This window comes from Castor canadensis, chromosome 1 (assembly GCF_047511655.1).
Source record: "Castor canadensis chromosome 1, mCasCan1.hap1v2, whole genome shotgun sequence".
NCBI lineage: Eukaryota > Metazoa > Chordata > Mammalia > Rodentia > Castoridae > Castor > Castor canadensis.
The window spans coordinates 199,467,622-199,481,790 of record NC_133386.1 but is presented as its reverse complement, the minus strand read 5'-3'; the positions used below and the strand labels follow the sequence as shown (position 1 = coordinate 199,481,790).

The 14,169-nt window shown below is 51.9% G+C and overlaps 1 protein-coding gene across 5 annotated transcripts in view; it reads left to right on the top strand.

Moving 5' to 3' along the window:
• Positions 1 to 1,942: 1,942 nt before the first annotated feature.
• The window catches only part of Ahnak (AHNAK nucleoprotein), a 94,085-nt gene continuing 81,858 nt past the window's right edge, over positions 1,943 to 14,169 (top strand). The window contains exons 1-4 of one of the 5 annotated variants that reach the window (XM_074047197.1): positions 1,943 to 2,100; positions 12,016 to 12,120; positions 12,463 to 12,619; positions 13,038 to 13,225. In XM_074047197.1, the coding sequence (XP_073903298.1) occupies positions 12,463 to 12,619; positions 13,038 to 13,225 (345 nt within the window). In that variant the 5' untranslated portion in view covers positions 1,943 to 2,100; positions 12,016 to 12,120. Of the gene's footprint in view, positions 2,210 to 2,924; positions 3,071 to 4,895; positions 5,082 to 12,015; positions 12,121 to 12,462; positions 12,620 to 13,037; positions 13,226 to 14,169 lie in introns of those variants that run through there. The other 4 variants (XM_020153973.2, XM_074047181.1, XM_074047194.1 and 1 more) reach the window with 4 other exon arrangements.

The following is a 14,169-nucleotide window of genomic DNA, read 5'->3' as shown; positions in this document are numbered from 1 at the left end:
GGTTTAATCCCCAGGCTCAAACAACAAGAAGAACAAGATTTCACTATTAGGGAAGTACTGATTTTATTTTTTTATGTCAACAAGGATTATCTGGTTTGTAGAATTGTAGGGTACTTTATTCTTGGTTTATATTTAAGAGGTTGAATAAATGTTATTTACAATGAAATAAAATGTAAAAAGACATTGGTAGAGGAAACAATTGGGCTCTTGGTTTTTATTTTTTTAAAGTGTTCCAAAGTTTAAATATATATATATATATTTAAATATATATATTTATATATTTATAATATTTATATATTTAAATATATATATATATATATATATATATATATATATATATATATATATATATATATATATATGGTATCCACTTAGGTGCCAGGAAAGGAGTGCAGAATAAAATGGGGGAAGAAGTGATTTTTGGAAAGGGTGGATCTATGACAGTGTGCTTGTGATGATGTGTGTGGTAGGGATGACTCACTAGATATGTGTGTGTGTGAGAGAGAGAGAGAGAAAGAGAGAATGTTGTTGCCCAAGTCTCTACTTTGCCTGTGTGTCTTTACATGTCTATACCTGTCTGAAAGTTTATATATATTTCTCCATCTGTCTTTGCATTTTTATTAAGATATATTTGTTGTACGGGGGGATTCATACTCATATTTCCCCACCTTTGTGTGCCCACTATATGCATGCCTGCATGTCTGTGACTCCTTTTTCTCTCTTCCTTCCCCCACTGCCTGTACCCTGTGTGGTAATTGGACCTGGACACAGCCCCCAGGGCTGGCAGCAGACTCCACTGCTGGTATTTTTAGCCTGTAAACATGTTTGCCATTTCATAGGACAGGGCTGAGCTGGTCTCTACCCCAGCCCACTCATGATCTTGCAGGGAAGAGGTGCTCCTATCTCCTGCCAAGGTCTCAGTTCCCAACCCTGAGTTCTTTCTTCTCCAGCTTTTGGGAAGGAAAACTGGAGTGGGCAGTGGGCTGCCACCTTTAAGGGAACATAAGAAGGCTCTGGAAAGAAGAGAAAAGCAGTGTGGAGGGGGTGTAGCCAGAAGGCCCCTACACCCCATCATTAAGTGCTTAATAAAATCTCCATATAGTTAGAAGTGGCTGTGGGAAATGGCTGTAAATTAGGAAACTCAGCGTCCTGCAAATGGGGTAGAATGGGAGGGGCTTGGAGAGGGGCTGAGAAGGGCTAGGAAGGTGAGGAAAAGCTGGAGCTCCCGCGCTCCTTAGCTTAGTGGGGGAAGAGGGTCATCAAATGATGGTGGTCAATCCATGGCTCCTCCAAGGACTGCAGGCCTGACTCCAGTCTCGCTGCCGCAGCCTGAACAGCAACGTGGTGCGAAAGGGCACCATTGACCCCGCCTTCTGGGGATGAGGCCAGTGTCTCTGAGCAGGTAGAGGGAGGAGGTGAGGGAGCTCCGAGAAAGAAGGCAAGAAAGAAATGGGCGCAGCTGCCTGGAGCTTGGGAACCTAGAGAAGAGGCTAGGGCCTGGGATTGAAGTGTTGTCTAGCTTGAGAGAAAGCTCAGAAGTCCGTGTTCAGGCTGCAGGAGGCGGCTGAATCATCTGTGCCTCTTGGCCTTTCCTGCAAAATGGATTGAGTCTTCCATTGCAGCTGTGAGGATGAGCCTCAGAGTGCTTCCAGGAATTTCTTGTCGATGAAACCATTCACTGCACGCACTCGGAGGTAGATCCAGGCCCAGGATAGGGCAGGGGGCAACAGATGGTTTAGGGCAGGGAAAAGGCGATGTCCCTTTGGCTTTGCGCCCCTTCCACAGCAGTACCCCCATCCCCAATAGTCCACTCCCGGATTGCCCCAGTGTCGGCCCTGCTCTCTGGTCCCAGTCCCGCTTGGGCCCCGCCCGGCCCCGCCCTCTCCCCACAGCTCGGGGCAGACCCGCCCGCCAGAGCCCGAGTTACAAGAGCCGCCTCCGCGCGCGGGGGCCCGGCCACTTGGAGCAGCTCTGCCGCGGGGACTGCACTGCCCGCCCTGCCGGACCCGCCCCGACCGGGGCTCGCCGCCGCCAGCAGCCGCACACCGCGACCTCGGGCCCCGCGCCGGCTATGGTTGTACTCTGGGGCTGAGCGCGAAGGTAGGGTCGCCAGGCGCACCGTCGCGCGGTCCCGGGTCAGGACACAGATAACCGATGAGGGAAGGTGTGTTGCAGGACTTGGTCGAGGCGCATTTGGTGTAGTGTCACCGTGAGTATTCAAACAATTTAGAGCAAGCTGGGCCTCCCGTGGCCGCCTAGGGGAGGCGACGCGTCGCGTCCTGGGAGTGGAGCGCTGTCTCGGGAGTTGGGGCACAAGTTGGGCAAAGTTGGAAAGTCGCTCCAAAATGTGCTTTGCTCCATTCGGTAGCTCTTTAGAGGACGGATTGTGGTCCCTACTGCACGGCAGAGCGCCCTGTTTCTGACCTGGTGGCTCGGGTCCCACACCCTCTCTCGTTGGGGCGGTGGCTCAGCATGCTGTTCTGTTCCTAGTCCATGTTTACTGTCGAAGTCTTCTGAGATCGCCGCCGCAGTCCCGTGGTTCCTCCAGGAACCCCTGCGCCCCTGCACCGCGCTCCCCCTCTGCTGTCCTCCTCTCCCCGTTCCTCCGCCGCTAACTTCGTGTCGCGAGTTCTCCCAGCCCCACCCTGTTCTGTACCACCAGCCTCTCCCTTTCTCGCTCCTGGCTGCCACCTCAGCCCCCCCCTTCAGCTGCCCCGCCCTAGTCTTGCCCCTCCGTGTTCCCCACTCCAGAAAACTCCCTTCTTCCTCTAGGGCCTCGGAACCTGAAAGTTTGCAGCGCACCTCCCTGCGGGATGGGTGGGAGTAGGGGTGGGGGACATAATTAGGGAGATTCCTGCGTTGGTGTGGGCGGAGAGGGGGGCTGTGTCGCTGCACAGCCACGCAGAACCGCCCCATTCCCCTCCAGAGGCGGTGCTTTCTCCCCCACTCCACTCCCAAACTCGTCCGGGCGGGATGGCCCCCGCCCGAGAGCCTGGCTCGACGCCAGCAGCCTGAGGAATGTGGTGGTTGGAGCCGGTGACTAATTCAAACCAGAACTCGGGGAGGAGTGGTGAGGGGCAAAGGGAAGGGGAACGGGGCTGTGTGTGGGTGGTGGGGACAGGAGCAGGGCTTGGCATAGGTGGAGGACTTCGCTGGCTTCTCTGGAACCCTCCACTCTTTCAGTGCGCACCAGGAGAGAGGGCCGGGGGCGAGATTTTGCTGTGGTGTTGGATAGGCTTAGGGTGTGTGCAGAGAACTATGTTATGTAAGGCTTTCCCATGCAGGGAGGGGATGTGCGACTTGCGAGGGCCTGGTCTGCCCCTGGCGTGGCTGGGCACCCCCTTCAGTGCCAGCGCCTTGGTGTGGAGGCGCAGACCCTTGGTAACGCTGGTCTGGAGGGACTCGTGGATCGGGAGCAGGGCTAGCGGAGGGAGTATGTAGGGGGACGCGAAGACTCTTACAGCTCTGAGCCGGGACAACCAGGAGGAGGACCACTCTAGCACTTCTTGCGCTTTTGGCAGGGTGTGGCTCCTGCTGCGGCCAGCGAGGCGCTCTGGTAGCTTGCAGCCACTGTCAAGTGCCTTGCTCTTTGGAGGGGATTTGTGGAAAGGCAGCGGTGAAGCCCTCCCTCCCCCGGCCCCCCTTCCCCCGGTAGTCGGGTTCTTGGAGAATGACCGGGAGTTCCCAGAGGAAAAGGGACCCAGATATCTACCTGTGTCCCCAGTACAGAGCTGGGCTTCCAATAAATGACTTGGAAACCGTCTTCCCCATTAGACGTTAACCTCTGTAGGGGCGGTCTTCACCCTGTGCCCTTCCTAGCAGCAGCCTACCTAGCATATGATAGGTGTTAGGTTGATTTTGTGGGATCCAGTGATCCAGCAGGGTGCTGTTCTGGTAGGTGAATGGAAGGAAACCGGGGTGGGGGGGAGAAGGGAGAGATAGCAGATGACTTAAAAGGTATTTAAGGGACCGCGTGTGTCTATTCTGGGTGTAATTTGGGTGAGCAGAACTTGCTTTTGTTCCTTCCCTATGAGGGAAGTCCCTGGGGCAGGGTGTGGCACTCTTCTCTTTCCCAAGCTGAATGGGGTGGCTTCCTTCTCTTCCTGCCTTGAGGGACTATGGGCTAGGCTCTCACCTGGTCAGTACAGAATGAAAATTGGGATGGGGGATAAGGAAACCCCAGGCTTTCTCTGAGCTGTGAACTGTGGGGTGAGGAAGGGTGGGGAAGGAACTAGGACTCTGGTAGCTGAGCTAGCAAAGGGCGTAGGGCCTGGGGGGGCGGGCAGTGCTAGAGGATGAGAGGTGGAATGTGTCGGAGCTTCTCTCTAAGCACCCCCCCCCCCAATAATAAGAAATTGAAACCCTGTCCTAAGAGGTTATGTTCAGGGACATTGGTCAGAGAACAAGGACACACAGGAGTGTTGGAGGTCCACAGCAGTGCTGCAGGGGTCCTGGCCTGGGCAACTCCTTGGAGTTGATTCCATGGACCTGAGGACTTGTGCTAGCCAGACATGGTCAAGGGGGTGAGGCTATAGGCTCAGGACCAGAATGGGACTCAAAGATTTGTTGTTGGTATTCTTATCAATCCAGGAAAGTGGGTGGCTTCGTGGGAGAGAGAGTGAACCCTAGAGACCTGTGAAGGGAAAAGGCCAGCACTAGCCAAGGCAGGGAACGAACTAGGGGTCCCCTAAGTCGGTTCTAAGGAGGCCATGGGTGGAGAGCACTACTAGGCTGTATTCTTTTGCTCGACTTGGAATTGGCTGTTGGACCCTGGCAGAGCACAGCACTCTGAGCCTGAGGAGTGGTTCGAAGGGTTGGGCAAGGCTGAGGGGGTGGAGGGGGTGTGTGTGGGACACTTGGGTGTGGTAATCAACTTCTTCAGAACTTGGGAACTGCCTGGAGACAGACAGAGGCAGACTGGGAGAGCTAGTTTGACTCCTGATGGGAACTTTCCTGGATGCCCCCAAATTTCTCTCCCCAGAGCTGGACTGACCATGTGCTTGTGCACACTTAGGTTACAGGAAGGAAGGTGGACCCCGGAGAGAGTTTAGAATGTGCGTTTCACTTGAGCAGTGGCAGTGGTGAGTGTCTAGGGCCTTCTGCTCTCTTTGCTCTCTTCAGGCTTCAGCCAGGCTCCGGGGGACCTTGCGTTTCTCTGGGTTTGACCAGTGGACCATCTGGCTGGGCTCCCAAACCTTCCTGATCCTTAGCAATTTTCTCCATGCCTGAGTGCTCATGGGGGACACATAGAGGGGCACAGCAAGGGTCTGCAGAAATGTCTGCATATGTTTTGATGAGGTCCCTTTTCTTTCTGGCTGGCTTCAGTTCCCATCTGGGTTAAGGATGGGCTTCAGTTGCTCCACTGTGGCTTTGGGTCCCTGTGACTGCTTGTATCACAGCCTTTTTGTCTCTGAGTGACATTTGTGTCATTGCCTGTGAGAGGGCGTCCCATTGGTTGTGCATGGGGGTCCTTATATTGTGGTGAACTTGGATGTGTCTCTTCTGCCTTCTTTGTGGGCTTGCTGGGCAGGGGCAATAGCAGTCTGTTCTGGTGGTGGAAGTTTCATAAAGGTGTGCAGAGGCTGTAGTAAGGGACTGAAGAAAACTTCTCTGTTCCACACATGTCAGGACCCTGAAGTTTGTGTCCAGAGGCCCATGAGAAGGCTAGGACAGGCCTGGGAGTGCAGGCCGAGCAAGGCATTGCACACGGCCTGTCAGGGAGGGGCATCCTGCCTGATCCCCAGGGGCTAGAGCGGAGGTTCTGGGGGAAGGGGAAGTGCCTGGAGCTGATCCCAGCTACGTGTTCTGGCTGGGCTGGGGGACAGGCTCTTTGGCGGCCAGGCCCTGCACCCCTGCACTAGCATGGCTTGACCGCTGGGGGCGAATGTGCAGCTCCTTCTCTAGAACTGAGCCATGGGTGGGGCAGAGGGCAGTTTCCAAATTGTAATCTACCTGCCCCCCAACCCCAGGGCAAGAGCAACATTCTCCACATTTCCCTACCCTCACATGGGACACCATCCTCAGAGCTGGTGTCCTAATCTGAGTCCTACATAAAGGCCCATTTTTCCTTGCCTTTGTAGCAGGCATGGACTTCCCATTGGTTAATATAATGCTGGCCTTAGTCTCTGTCACAAGGAAGGGGGAGAATCCCTTTTGGCCAGGGGTGGAAGAGGGAATCTCTCTCCCTGCTGGAAGTGAGAACTTGGCACTTTGGGGCTTGGAGATCACTGGGAGAGTGGGAGGAAGATGTGCACGGCCAGGGTAGAAAGGTAGAGAAAGACTTTGAAGAGCAGCCAGCTGACGGGAGTCTGGGTGTGGAGCTGTCCTGGAGGTTGTCATTCAGATATTCCTAGCACCATGGTGAGGGGATGAAGGGAAGGGAAGGGAAGGACTAGAGAGAAAAGGCTGAAAAAATTTCCTCCTAGTAAGACTTTTGGGCTGGGCTAGCACCACCTTCCCCCACCGCCCCAAAAGGTAGTGTAGCTCAAGACTGGCAGGTGCATACACAGAGAGGGTGGCGGAGACTTAGGGACACAGGCACCAGGTGAACAGGTAGAGAGGCCCCATGATAGGTGTCTGCTTTGAGCTGCTGAAAAAGAGTAGGGTTTGTGGGCCTGCTCTGTGCTGTGAAGAGTAGGGAATGGGGCTTTGTGTTCACATGGTGTGTGTATCTATATGTTTCTTTTTTCTGAACATCCCTTCAGTGCCCATGTAGTCTGTGCCTTGCAACATATTAATCTAATACTCCTTGATAATACCTCTCTTCCCCCCAAAATTGAAAGTGGAACATACCACTCAGAATCAACTGGGTGGGTTTGTAAAGTTTTTTTTGTTGTTGTTGTTGTTTTGCTTTGTTTTTTTTTGAGAAAAGGTCTCACACTATACATAGTGACAGCCCAGGCTGTCCTGGAACTCAAGATCCTCCTGCTTCAGCCATCTAAGTGTTGAGATTATAGGTGTGCACCCCATGACTGACCCACTTAGATTGCAGCTGCACATTTCTTCTCCAGGTAGAATAGGGTTTTTTTTTTTTTCAAACAGAAGTCTAGCAGTTGCATCTTTGGGGGTCTATTTGGCGGCTTAGGCTGTGGAAGAGATGCCACTGCTGTTTCTCTTTGTTCCTCTGTGATGAGGGTTTGTCTGTCATGGCTGTCCCGTCTCCCAATGAGTGATAATACTTGCCTTGCTTGGTCTGTGCCTGCCTGTACAGTGAGTCTGGTACCAGTTGAGCCCTTAGAAGGGGAGAATTCTCTTGTCTTCCTGCCTGTTGGCCCCTAGAGAAATCTAGAGGTGAGCTGGGTTCTGGGAAGCTCTGGGTTTCTGACTCCTAGGGACATAGCCATCACTGAGCATCAGAACCAAGAGGCCCCTCAAATGCAGGGTCCTGGGATGCTTGTAACTGCCCAGACAGTCAGGATGAGGCTGGTGTATGAGGAGGGGAGGCCTGAAGGCTTCTTTGTCTTCCTGTGGGCATATCCCTCCTGCTCCTACTCTTATTCTCTAGTGCGTATTTACTTGTTCCTTTGTCTCTCTACCTGGATGAAGATTGTTAACCTTGGAGTCAAAGAACCCTGACTTACTTTTCAGCTCAGTCGTCTTACTCTGGGGCTGTTTTCAACATCTTTAAAATGAAGATTTTAATTCTTCTCACATAGGGTTATTTGGAGATGGGATGAGACCTCAGGCATGAGATGTCACCAGTACTGTATCTGGCACACAGTAGCACTCTGCAGAACTCTTTCTCAACTTGTGATGGTGGAGGTTTTCTCTCATTGGGGAGCTTTCTCTTCCTCTTTGTGCCTGGTGAATGTTTGTGAGAGTATGTATCACACCTGGGTGTGTCTCTCTTTTTTGACTATCCCACCCCTCCTTCTGGTTATGAGTATTTAGGGCTTTCCCTCTAGTGGAGGTCTCTAATTCAGGGGTGAGTCATTGCATTCTTGAGATGGGGACTGCTTCCCTCTAGCCTTGTGTGTATGGTGGATTGGCTGGCACGTGTTCATGATGCTGTGCTGGAAGTTTTGCTCTTCTCGGTGTCTCCTTGAAGTGAAACCACCCACGTCTAACTTGTGCTGGGCAGATACAAAATTGTGTCCTCCTTTGGTGTGTATCTTGTCTTAGATTTGGTACATTCATTTTTTTTTTTTTTTTCATTTTTCATTTATTATTCATATGTGCATACAAGGCTTGGTTTATTTCTCCCCCCTGCCCCCACCCCCTCCCTTACCACCCACAGATTTGGTACATTCAGACACTGAGGTGCCTGGGCTTATTTCTTAGGGAGTGTGGATTAGTTGCTGTCATCTTGACCTTGATGAGCTACAAGGCTGCAGCAATTAGCTTAAGCCCTTTCCCTGGCTATCTTTGTATTGACTTTCAGGAGGAAGGGCCCAAGAGGAAAATTGTTCCTCTGGAGGTCATCCCTGGCCTCTCCTTGGGGCAAGGAGTCTGCCTGGGCATCTTCGGATTTGCTCGGTGTTACCCCTAGTCCATGGGGGTGGACAGGCAGGGTCCTGTTGCCTTGTACCTGCTCTTTGTGGTTTTGAGTTTCAGGACTGCCTATTCTTCTGTCATGACTTCTGTCCTGAATTATACTCTATCCCCTCAGTCTTTGGTTGTGCATCCTCTTCCTCTTGGCTTTGCAGCTAGAGTAGCTTCACCATCTCACTCCTTTTCTGTCCTCCAAGCAGCCCCTGCCTTAGGGGTTCTCCACTCCAGCCTTGCTCCTTCTTTTCTTAAAGTACACTGTAAGCCATTGTGGGGGGGACATGGGGTTGGGAGTTAGCCACCAGGATTGTAGGGCCCCAACACTCTCCCATTCTCACCTCTCTAAATGTCCCTTTTCCTACCTGTGAGTACCAACTAGTGTCCCACAGAACTCTGCAATGGGGGAAAATCTCCACCTGCTTTCTAATATAGTAGCCGTAAGCCACAGGTGGCTGCTGAGCACCTAAAATGTGGTTAGTGCAACTGCTAAACTAAAATTTTAATTTTGTTTAGTTAGTTTAAATTTGGATAGCCACATATGTCTATCGTGTTGGACAGTCTGGCATTGATGTCTTGTCTAGCCTAAAGGCATATGAGGCTGACTGGTTCGGAATTCCCCATAGCTCCAAAGACCTTTCTCTGGGTGCTTGAGGAAGCCTGATTTAGCCTAACTGTGTGGGAGGAAAGGAGGGAACATCTGGACTTGGTACAGGCTCCATGGTGGAGGAGAGATCAAGGGCTGGGACCCAGATGCAGAAAATAGGCCTTTGCCACCATGACATCTCATCTCCCATCTGCACCCTTGAACACTCATCCTTAGAACTGAATGGCCCAAATCTGATGAGAGGAGAGTTCTTCCTGGCTGTGACAAAACAGTAAGCCCAGAGCCAGAGCAGACAGGGTAATTGGCAGCCACGTGGCCAGGAAGCCATACGGTCCCTGGCCAGGGCCAACCCGTAGCCTCTGGTCCAATGGTTCCTGTTCTCACGGACCCTTCTCAGAATGGCTTCACCTTCCGTGATAGCCTCCTGGGTTGAAGCATGTAGCAAGTCCCTCTTGTGCCTCAGTGCCATGCTTCCAGGGACTCCTGTCCTTGGGGGCTTCACCATGAGGAACCGGCAGGGAAGCCAATAGGAGCCCTAGACCCTCTGGCACCTGGGGGTCTGGCCCAGGAGGCAGTGCGTGTTTTAGGCGTGACCCTTTGCATGTCTGGAGCTGTTGCTGCTGGCTGCAGTGACTCACTGAGGCAGGAGGGAGGGAGGGAGGGTGGAGCAGCCATGTGGGCAAGGGTGAGCTGGCTGCTGGCTCAGCAGCAGGATGCTGGGCTGAGAAAGGGGCCCTGCGAGAGGAGGAAGACAGGAGCACCGAGGCAACCCAAAGGGGTGGCTTTAGTTTTGAGAGGCCTGGGCTGGAAACTTTTACCTTCCCTATCTCTGGCTGGTTCTTCTTGGCAGAAGGTGTTTGTTAAGTGCCAGTTTTCAGGGTCAGTTTAACTTCCCTCCTGCAGTGACCTCCTCTGCCTGCCAGGAAGGGGAAGAAGTGTTTTCCCATCTCACACCTGTGCCAGCAGGTCTCTTCCCCCCCAGCCTTTGCTCACCTTTAAGCCAGCACCTGTGTTGCTGAGAAGGTGTGTGGCAAACACCACATTTATGAGTTGGTCAAGCAAGAGAACAGGTGGGGAGGTCATTTATGTTGATTTCTGTCTGAGACTGGAACTGCCAAGTGTCCATGAATTTTCAAGAGTCACAGTCTCATCCTAGAGGTGAACTTCAGCACTTTTGAGTTTTCATTTATATTTCATTCCCTTGAGAAGGTTCCCAAACTTTCTGGAACATTCTGAGGTCAATTCAGCACACCCAGAGCACCTTGCGTATAATTTATATCCTCGACAGGATCTACGTCTTTCAAATTTCCGTATCTGGCACATGGAGTGCATTCAATAATTGCTTAGAGAATGCATGAGTGATGGTAGGTAATTCTCTAATGCACTGTACAATTAGGCGCTGGGCCAGGCTGTGTTTGTCCCTGGCTAGTGCCCCCTGAAGTGTCGGGTACGGTGTTGGACATGTAAGAGGTGATTGGTATGCATACATTTCTTGATTGCCTGACTAATTTGTGGTTGCAACTTCCGGGCAGGCCTTTGGGTGAGGCTCATCACAATTTACAGTATCCCCCACACAATTTCACAGGCATGCTTTTTTTTTTTCTTTCAATATTGGGGCTTGAACGCAGGGCCTACACCTTGAGCCACTCCACCAGCCTTTTTTTGTGAAGGGTTTTTTCGAGATAGGGTCTTGCAAACTATTTGCCTGGGCTGGCTTCAAACTGCGATCCTCCTGATTTCTGCTTCCTGAGTAGCTAGGATTATAGGCGTGAGCCACAGGTGCCCAGCACAGGCATGCTTTTGATGGCTGCTGCTGCCATTTCCTGGGGGTGGCTGTACTCTCATGGCCATAATCACAGTCCTGCCTGGTGTCTTCCCATGGTGCCTCTGCAACTGACAGCTCATTCTGTGGCTGGGTGTGGGGGTGGTTGTCTTTATCTTTGGGGTCTTGGCTCAGGGCCCTGTGTGGGCAGTCAGATGGGCCTTGACTCACCACTGGCCTGAGGCAGGTTTACTTCACCCTCTTGGCTTGGGCCAGTGCCTGGTGGAGGTGGGGCTTCCTTTTTTCAGGCTACAACCAAGAGCACAGCTTCTGGAGCAGCCAGCTGGTGAGGGTTCCCTTTGGTCAGGAGGACCAAAAGGATATGGTGAGCCACTGTGGGGAGGAGGAGTACCACCATTCCTGCTTGGAAGCGCTGTCGATCAGATGTGGTTTAGGGGAAAAAGTTGTAGTTACAGGTTGGAGCCTGGCATTGTCCCTTTCTTGGTGTGCACCTCCAGCAAACTGGCCTTTCATAGTCTCAATCTATGTGGTGGAGACAGTAATGTCTGCCTGCCAACACTATTATAGAGAATATGGTGAGTGTGATATGTGTGGGACCCCTGTGTGCTATCCTTTGATCCTCATGAAAATCTTTCTCTCTCTCTCTTTCTCAGCACTGGGATTTGAACTCAGGGCGTTACACTTGCTTGCCTGGCACTCTACCACTTGAATCACACCCATAGCCCCTTTTTTACTTTTTGTTATTTTTCTGCATAGGGTCTCGTGTTTTTGCCCTGAGCTGGCCTTGGACTTTCTCTTTCTACTTATACTTCTTTTGAGACTGGGGTGACAGATGTGCACTACCACACTCAGCTAGAAATCTCTTATTTTCACAGATGGGGGAATGGAGGTTCAGAGAAGTTAAGTGCCTTGGCCAAGGTCCCACAGCTAGGAGGATCCAGAGCTAGCACTGGAATCTGAGTCTGGCCTTCTCTAATCTGGCTTTCCATGATAACAGGCTTGACAGTAATGGAGTTGCTGACTGTAGTGGGGCCTGGGGTTTTGGCCTGTCCTGGGGAACAGCATCCAGCCATCCTTTGGGTGGTAGCCAGTCAAAGTTTTGAGCAATCTGAGTGCAAGTGTCATGTGAACTTTTTCCTAGGCTGTGTGACCGAGATTCCTGACGAAAGAAAGAGACTGAGGAGAAAAGAGGAAGGAGGGGCGGGCTCCTGGCAAGGCACTCGCTCCTGAACAGAGTCCTGCAAAGGTCAGTAGGAGGGCGGGTGATGGGATTGGGGACACTGGAGACCTTGTGTGGCATTGGGAGACTGGGCTCTGAGTGGAAGGGACATGGGGTGGTGATTTCCTTTCCATGTATATTCTCTGATGTGCCTTGGGAGAACTTCCATAGTAGAAGGATCTGTGACGGATCACCGTCTACTACACCAAATATCTCACTGTCAGGTGAGCCTGTGTCATGGGAGCAGGTGCACTGGGACAAGGACTCCATTCCCTGGAAGTGCATAGCACTGAAGAGCTCTGGCTTTCTCAGACCTTCCTGCCCTCATGTCCCCCCTGACCTGAGTTCCATTTTCTTACCGCATCCCAGATGGAGAAGGAGGAAGAGACGACTCGGGAGCTGCTGCTGCCCAACTGGCAGGGCAGTGGCTCCCACGGGCTGACTATTGCCCAGAGGGATGACGGTGTCTTTGTGCAGGAGGTGATGCAGAACTCCCCTGCGGCCCGCACTGGGGTGGTTAAGGAGGGTGAGTCTCCCCAAGGGTGCTGACTGGGTGCTGGGCATTCGGGGTGGGAGAGGGTGCTGGGGGGAAGGGGAGAGGACAGGGAACAGATAAGAATGGGCAAGTGGCTGCATAGGGCCTGGTTCCAGTGGCACCAGGATGGTCAATACCCAAGCCCAGGCCTTGCTCGCCCACTCTGTGTCCCTTGCTTGTGGATCTCAGAGGAGACTGCCACATGGGGTCATGGAAACCTAGTCCTTATATCTGACTGTACCACCCACTAGCTGTGCAGCTTTGGGCAAATTAGTTAGCTTTTCTAAGCTCATCTGTTCAATGTTATTACCATGTCTGCCTGGTTAAAGGCAAATCAATTTTAGTGACTAGCACATGGCTGTTAATGTGTTGTTTCCCTGAGCCCTGCTTATTGCTCCTCCCTCTTCAGGGGACCAGATTGTGGGTGCCACCATCTACTTTGACAACCTGCAGTCGGGTGAGGTGACCCAGCTGCTCAACACCATGGGACATCACACTGTTGGCCTGAAGCTGCACCGCAAGGGGGACCGCTCCCCTGAGCCTGGCCAGACCTGGACCCATGAAGTGTTCAGCTCCCACAGCTCTGAGGTGGTTCTGGTGAGTACTGTGGCCCATCTGTGCTCTCAGCTGCCTTTGACCACACTGTCCTGCTGGCCCTACTTCCTGAACTTTCTGTTTTCCTCCTGGACCTTTTCTAATTACTTCTCCTCCTTTTACTTCTCTGCCTTCTCTTGAGCTCTCCACCAGACTGTTTATGTATAACATGTAGCTAATGTTGACCCTAAAAGTAAAGACATCATCAGTCTCAAAAGTGCCCACTGTGCCATGGTTTGGGAACCAACTCATGTACTGTGGGCCTGGATGCCAGGAGAAAGATCAACTGCTTTGCAAGAGTCATTTTTTTTTTTTTTTGGTTGTACTGGGGTTTGGATTCAGAGCCTTGTGTTTGCTAGGCAGGCATTCTATTACTTGAGCCACACTCCCAGCCTGCAAGAGTCTGAAATGATTTTACTCTGCCTCACAGACACCATTTTTCTCCTTACAGAGGCCAGAGACTGTACTGTGAATCATTGGGGAGTGGGGAGCAGCGCAGTGCCTGTAGGGATGCTTTTCTGCTCCTGATGATGTCTTATTTATTGAACAGATGATAGGACCTCAAAGTGAAAGTGTAATCCAAGTACAGCCAAGCTCTTAGGCTCAACAAATGCTTTCCAAAGTGCAAAGCAAAGTGCTTTCCTAGGAGGGCTAAAGGGTCTGATCAGAGCAGGTCCCTACAATGGGTTTGTTTGAATGTCTACTGGATTGCATACGCTCCTCCCAAACACAGTTGAGGTCTCTATATCCATCCCAACCACTCCTATGGCTTTTGCTTATACAAATTTACCCCAAATAATTTCCAATTTCCTCCTGTGATGTGGCTTGTTAGCCCCTTTCTTCAGTCCCTTCTGCTTTGCCCCAGGAGGATTCTTGGACCTCTATTATGGTCCCAGCTTCTTTGGGAAACAGGCAACCATGTTGTCAGCTGGGCTGTGGCCGGGCAT